The following is a 7,657-nucleotide window of genomic DNA, read 5'->3' as shown; positions in this document are numbered from 1 at the left end:
CATAGGGAAAACCCACAAAAAAAAAAAAAAAAAAAAACTTTGCAACAGGCAAGTTTGAACACTTGCTGGATAGTGGTGGATCATTTTCGAACCCCGCCAGGTGAAGCGTTTCAAAGATGCTATTGCTAATCTCACCAGACCTCTAACCAGGAAGGTGCCTGAAACCTCACTCAAAGATCACAAAAGTGAAGCCTCAAGGCTAAGTAACTGCCAGGTCAGGGGGTCAGGCATCATCCAGTGCTGCGTCCGACCCAAGCCGGACTCCGAAGCCTACCCTTCTTCCTCTGTACCGGCGGTTGTAAACGTACGGGCCGTGGGTCCTGGAGGGTCTGTGAGGTCACAGCTGCCTCGGCGTGCGACTGAGATGAGGGTTCCGTGACGATCTGCCTCGTCGCCCTCACTCCGTCCTTTCTCAGAAGCCCGTGACATGCGTACAGACTGCATTCAGGACCAGACGTGAGAATCTAACATGTAAGAAACGTAATACCACGCCGCCAAGTTTTTCCTTTGAGAAATATTTTTCATTGAAAAAGTGTTATGTTGACACATAACAGTTTATTTTTAAATTAGTAAATCAATAAGCTTTTACTCTTATCTTAAATTCTGGAGGGAGTAAAAGCTAATACATAGGGGGCCTGCAGGTGGCATGGTGGTTAAGGCAATGGACTCCCACATGGTCGACTGCTGTTCAAGTTCTGAACCTGGCAGCTTGCTTTCTCGCTTTCTCACTCTCTCTCTCTCTGCCTCTCTCTAGTGAGTGCAAGTTCCCTAAGGTGAAAATTTAAAATAATAATAATAAAAAATAAAATTAGATAATTCTTTAAAAAAAAAAAACACATCAACATAAGCTCCTTGGAGTCCCAGTAGTTTGGCAGAGTGTATAGAGAGGGGTCTGAGATTCAAAGGTTTGAGAACACTGTTCTAATCAGCTATTGAAAAGAAATATAATCTGGGACCAGCAGATGGCATAATGGTTACACTACTGGATTCTCATGTAGTCCACCACGGTTCAAATCCCAGACCCAGTGGCTTAAAACTCACACGAGGCACATGTGCATGTGTGCCCAAAATCCTGAAAGGAGAATGGAAAAGAAGGGACTACAGAGTGGTCATTCCCCCAGGGGGTGAGTTCTCACTTTCTCTCTGGCAAGTGCACATGCCCTATAGCAAAAATCTCTCTTTATAAAGGAAAAAAAAAAGGAGGGACCAGTAGTTGGTGTAATGGCTATGTCATTGGACTCCCATGTAGTCAACCACGGTTCTGGTCCCAGACCTGGTGGCTTAAACTTAAGACGGGCGCGTGTGTGTGTGCGCCCAAGATTCCGAGAGGAGAAAGGATTGTGGTGTGGCCATCTCCCCCCGGGGGGGGTGATTTCTCACTTTCTGTCTCTCTGTCTTTTTTTGTCTATCTGGCAAGCGCACGCACGCTATAGCCCAAAAAAAAAAAAAAAAAAACACCTTTCCAAAAATAAAGAAATACAAGCTAAGATTTCCCTGTAAATCTTATCAAATAATCAAAAGTCTAAAGCTACCATGAAAGAACAGGCCCCCGCCAGCCATGCAGGCACAGTGATAAACAACTCTCCACGAAGCTGAGCCCATGTGGGAGGGTCTCCTTATAGGCAGCCGGCATGCACACGTGCACCCATGATCCTGGCTGGCTGAGGCTAGGGGTGGCCTGTGACATGAAGATCATGGCATGAAAAGGCTGGGGTACCTTTCTCTTTCTCTTTGTCTCTTTCTTGCTCATGAAACAAATGGACTTTTTAAAAAATTACATATTTTAAAAATGAATGTCCATACACCATATACGATTTTACATATTTCATTTCAGTCAGCTTTGAGCTTTTGTTCTAACATTTCCCTTTGTTGACTCATAAAGGTGAGGTTATAAATGTAATATAATTTAGAAATATCCATTCAGAAGAACCCATGAAACACTTAAAAAGTATAACTTCTAATTTTTTAATTTTTTTTAATTATTTTATTTAACTTTATTTATTTATTTTATTTTGACCAGAGAGAGACAGAGTGAGAGAGAGAGAGAGAGAAAACGCGAGAAAGCAAGCTGCCATGTCCAGGACCTGAAACACAGTTGACCCTGTGGGAGTCCAGCACCACGCCACCTGCTGGCCCCCATAACTTCAATTTTTAAAAAGTGAAAAAACTCAAGAAGAGTCCATGAGCCTATCTAGCATGATAATTCAGTTATAAATTACAAGGACATTTCAACCCAATCTAATCGCTTCCTTAATACCTAATAAGGCTTTTTGCTTGATTAAGTGAGTTTATTTTTTTCTATAGAGTGCATGCATTCACCAGAGAGAGCACCTCCCTCGGGGAAGATGGCCAGCCACAATCCCTTCTCCTCCACGTCCCCCTTTGTTTTCTGCGCTCGCATGCACACACACTTGCATGAGGCTGTGAGTCACTCAGAGGAAGAGATTCTCTTAGGATTGTAGGACAGCATTTTGAATTACCCACGTGACTATCCTCCTCACACCTGGCAACATGAGCTAAAAACGGGGTAATATCTGTGTAACTCAAATGTAGCATTTCATGACCACGGCTATATTTCATACTATTTAACCTGCTTCTTAAAATTAACTTGGGATCAGGGTCAGCAGGTGGCATGGTGATTAGGGTGCTAGTTTCCCACATGGCTGACTGCAGTCCAAGTCCCGGGCCTGGTGACTTGCTTTCTCACTTTCTCTCTCTGGTGAGTGCATATGCCCTATAGCCAACCTGATAATAATAATAATAAATAAAATTAAATAATTCTTAAAAATAAAAAATTAATTTTATATCCCATGTTTACAGGATATGACATAACTTTATTATAAAGTTTACATGTCAGAAGATCTGAAACTAAAAAATAGAAGTGAATACTTATACCATGAATTGGACATTGTACCAGGCTCTTGGTAAAATTACTGCCACCACATCTCAATCCTTTGGGGTGGATATTATCTTTTCCTGCTTTATGCATGAAGAATCTGGGGTTCACAGAGGGTCACCCACTCGCCCAAGGTCATCCAGTGACCAGGTGGGACCCCTGAGAGGTAGCTATCTTTCTGACTTTAAAGTCTATGCTCTTCCCAAGGCTATACCTCACGGGCACTGAGTGTTTCAAAATCTGAAGAGGATACAAACTTCAGCAGAAATAAGAAAGTACCGTGAGGAAAACGTTAAACGTGTCTGTCTCACAGTGAAGAGGCCTCAAACGTGCAGTCTGCATGCTTTAGACGTTCCAAGTTTGTCTAAAATAATGTGCCCGAAAACAGGGGTGCATGAGCAGCCTCCGGCATTAGCACGGGGCACAGCGCAGGACTCCAACAGCATGATCCGCGCCCGCAGAGATGCCCTGCAGGCTGCGCACCCTTAGAACTCAGCACGCTGGGAGAGGTCAGCAGCTCTCCTCCAGGGATCCCACGGGAACACAGAGATCTCCATTAGGTGGTACTCACCATTCCCTTAAAGAGAAGGTGCTGGAACAACAAGACTAGGAAGCCTCTGCTCTAAAAACATCCTTCATTTAATAAAAAAATTGTCCAGAGAATAAGAAAAGGATCATTCCTGGAAGCTAAGTCGGAATTCACCTCTGCCTCAGAAGCCGGCCGGTCAGCAGCAGGAGCAGCACTCCGGTGCCTCCCGAGGAAGGGCATTCTGCTGAGGTGGATATGGAGGAAATCCAGCTGGTTTGTTCTTCTCTAGGCACTGGAGGCCCAGGCCGCGGCTCTCAGGCACCTGTGCAGATGGCCTGTCTCCCTCCCCTTTCTCACTGTCCTGTGCGAGGTGACTTCTGGACCACAGACTCCAGGGCCGCCTACTGACACTGGGGCTCTGAGAGTCACCGCTGTCCCAGACTGCTCAGGACAGCTGCCCTGCTACCCTTACATGGCCAGAGGGCCCAGGGGGTCTTCCTGACCTGTACTCCTCCACCCCAGCTGAGGCTGAAGCTTCGGAGTTTCTGGACAAATTCCTCCAGCCACAGAGATGCCAGGAGTGGCTTTGACCTTTGTAACTGTTTTGATCCCTTCTGCACCTACTACCTACTCTGCTCCCACCACCTGATTCCTGGTTCAAACTGTCCTCCCAGGCCTGCACGACAGGTTCACACTTCACTTTTGCTTCTGCATCACCTGTGGACTGTCTAATCACTATCACTGTCTCCCCATGGAAGTCCGAACTCAGTAAAAATGGAACACAGGACCCCAATGGTCTGGTCCTTCCACCTGGAAGCTCCTGCTCCCAAGTCTAGTCTCTGAAGGAAGCTGGACCTCCCGGCCGTCTTCACAAACCATCCCCAACCTGAAATGACTTCCTGGGTTCACGTCCCTGGATAAGTCCTGGCCACACTCCATGCGTCCTCACCTGCTGGTACTTCCTGTCTCTGGACACTTGTTCCAAGCATGGTCTTTTACTCCCTTATACATTCCCATTTTGTTCCCGGTTTCCCAAGTCAACTGTGTTCATCAGGAAAAAGCACTCTGCCTTAAAACCACCTGCTGCAATTCCCCTGGATGGCCAAAACCTTGGGTCGCTGGCAAGTCATGACATGTATTTGCATAGAAAAACATAGAAAAATACATCATGACTTTCCTGATGACCTAATATATATTTAAATTTAACTAGCACTCAGAATAATCCGTTCACATGGACAATAGCTTATTTTTCATGGACCTGGAGCAGAAACACTAAATACATTAACTGAACGGTGTCTTCATCAATACTAGAGCTTATAACTTCCTGGGTTGTCGGAAAATTGTGTCATGACACGATTTTTCTATGTTTTTCGATGCAAAAATGCATCATGACTTTTCTGGCGACCCAATAAATCTGTTGCTTTAAGTGCTGAAAGATCTCAGCTTATAAAAAGGAAGACTCCTTCTTCAGTGCTACGTATTTAAATCTCTTAAGAGACCAAACGTCTTCCGTAGATTTCTGCTTCCTGTGATTTTCTAGAATACAACTCCAATTCATCGCTAACATTCGACAGTTGGTAAAATGTTCTGTAAGTACAGTTTACAGCTTCCCAAGGGGGAAAAATATCATAATATAAAAGGACAAATAGGGGACTACCACAAACACATAAAACTTTGCTGGAAAGCATGCTCAAGTGTAATTTTTAATACCGGAGTCGGGGGAGAAGGGAGTGAAGGAACACAGAAAGAAGAAAGCAGCTCTGGTCTTGGCTACCTCTGCAGCCTTGGCACCTAGCACCCCCCTGGGACAGGGAGATTACACAGTTCTTCAACAAATAAGTGCACCAGTGAGTAAGTGAAATAAAGGGAAGAGGGGGGAAAAAAAGAAGAAGAAACGAGATTGTGGAGTAGGGTCCAAGAGAAAATGGAAGGCCCTCGTACTGAAAAAGCTCTTCGGGAAGTTTAAGGGGACGTCCTCTCGGACACGCTCACCGCACCGCATGGCCCACGCGGCGCCGGCAGGCTCTGCACGCCCTTACCTGATGCACAGGCACTTTCTGCGGGGTGTTCTGGGGTGATGGGTGGAGCTGTGCCCAAGGCTGGTGATGAGGGTGTGGGGGTGAAGACTGGTGGTGCAAGCCCGGGTGGGGCTGCAGCGGAGGGCAGGTTGGCAACGGCTGAAACGGCGGCTGCTGGCCAGGGTGCTGCTGGCCAGGAATCAGTCGCTCCTGGATGGCTTGTGGATCTGCGAGGCCAACGCCAGGACAACCATTTGGTCTCATGTGCCCGGTCAACTCCCTCGGTGCCGAGGACATGCCCATGAACGGACGAGACTGCTGCATGTTTCGGGGGCCCATATTCCTCTGTCCGATTCCCATGGCGCCAGGGGGCTGGTGAGCCGGCTGAGGGTGGGGCATATTTGGATAACTGCCAACTTCCATTGGTATCCCAGCACTTCCGGGCCTGACTTGCGGAGGAGGAGTGCCTGCTGGGTTACTCATTGCTTTCATGGGTGACATGGGAGGTGGAGAGGCGTAAGTTCCCTGAGGCTGTGAAGGATGCATAGTTTGTGTGTTCATTTGGTTAAGTGAGCCGCTGGGGTGGATGGGCTGCTGGTGCATTAGTCCTTGACCACTGTTCGACGGGAATCCTACAGCATTGGGGTATCTTGGTACGGACTGATTCATTGGAGTATTATTTGTAAGGCCTAAATTCTGATTCATCCCTGTATTGTTAACTAATCCCTGATTCAGGTTACTGTAAGGATATCGAGAGTACTGCCCTGAGTTGTTTATAGTAGGAGAGGGGACTGTCTGGCTCCGAGAACTGAAGTTAAGGGTTTGTGGCCTAACAGCCCCTTGTGGGGGAGGATTCGGGGAGAACCTGGGGCTGTGGGCGACGGATTCTCCGTGGAGAGCAGTCGGGGGGTGGTGATGGAACTGCTGCACCGAGTGGCGCAAGGAAGGTGCCATGCTGGGGCTCTGCGGGGGCACGTGGGACAGGTGGCCGGGTCCTGAGGTGGCGATGAAAGGGTTTCCCTGATTGAGGCCCTCTTGACCTTGGGAAAACTGGCTCATCCTCTGCTGCGGCTGCCCGTGCTGCTGCATGGAGAAATCCCCACGTGCCAGGTAGCTGCCCATCTGCCGCATGTGCTGCGGGTGGCCCTGCGCAGGGGGCCCCGACGGAGCCGGCTGCGGGGGCTGGGGCTGCGGCGGCTGCTGCTGGTAGGGGGCTCGGATCTGGGGGCTCGGATCTGGTCTGGGACCTGGACAGCCCGGGGGCCCCACATGGAGCCGCTGTCCACGAAGGACTGCCCGTGCCTTTCGCTCTGCATGCCAGGGTAGACGCCCATCTGACCGCCGCCGCCGCCGCCGCCGTGGGGCACCTGAGGGACGGGAGGGGTGTGGTACTGCGAGTGCGGAGACGCGAGTCCGTTCCCGGGGGCGTTGCTCATCATCCTGCCAGGCTGATCCATCAGATGCATCTTCTGCTGCTCGTACTGGTTATAGTGATCGAAATGGGTCAGCTTGGTTTGATTCTGATTCGTGGGGGGGTGGTGAAGGGATGGCTGCAGAGAGGCAAAGCCTTGGTCTATCGGCATCTGCTGACCCATGGGATTTACTGGGTTTTCAGGGTAACCACATTCTCCGAGGCCTTCGAGGCCTTCACTGAAAATATTCCCATCCTCACCAAAAAGACTCATCATTCCTGGATCCGCCATCTTCCAGCACACAGCTCCTCCAAACTACGGCTCGGAGCGCGTCAGTGCTTCACTTCACTGAGGTGTTTGTCCTCAAAGCCTATAATCCTTGACTAATCTTCTTCCTGTCATTCCATATTTCTTTAATGCTCTCGGACCCTGCAGTGTCAGGCCAAGTCTGGATATAGGTCCTGGAAGGGAGTGGGAGGTGGGGAGGAGGAAGGAAGAAAACAAAGCATTAGGAACCAATGAGAAAAACCGCCGGTCTTTTACACATTTGAATTGGGTTCCCATCCACAATACTAATCTAGCCCCCTCGCTGAGCTGTATTTTATAAATCTAGTTCACTTTAAGAGAAACTCATTAGCTTCTACCAGAAGCATTATTATGATCGGTTACTTAGAAAGCAAGCAAAACACTAACCTTAACCTTAAATTAATCCATTCACTACACTTCCTAGCGTTCCATTCTTGGATGGAACAGAACAAAAGAAAACAACATGAAGCAGCAGCAGCTGCCACAGCAGGCCAGC

At 48.4% G+C, this 7,657-nt stretch overlaps 1 protein-coding gene across 1 annotated transcript in view; it reads right to left on the bottom strand.

The window, feature by feature from the left end:
* CHD7 (chromodomain helicase DNA binding protein 7) overlaps positions 1-7,657 on the bottom strand; it is a 165,631-nt gene that overhangs the window by 142,616 nt on the left and 15,358 nt on the right. Inside the window, 2 exon segments of the mRNA XM_027774295.1 lie at positions 5,465-6,679; positions 6,682-7,316. Of these exon segments, the coding sequence (XP_027630096.1) occupies positions 5,465-6,679; positions 6,682-7,146 (1,680 nt within the window). The 5' untranslated portion in view covers positions 7,147-7,316.

This window comes from Tupaia chinensis, unplaced genomic scaffold (genome assembly GCF_000334495.1).
Source record: "Tupaia chinensis unplaced genomic scaffold, TupChi_1.0 Scaffold000421_1, whole genome shotgun sequence".
In the NCBI taxonomy this organism is placed as follows: domain Eukaryota; kingdom Metazoa; phylum Chordata; class Mammalia; order Scandentia; family Tupaiidae; genus Tupaia; species Tupaia belangeri.
This window is presented reverse-complemented; position numbering and strand designations above follow the sequence as displayed.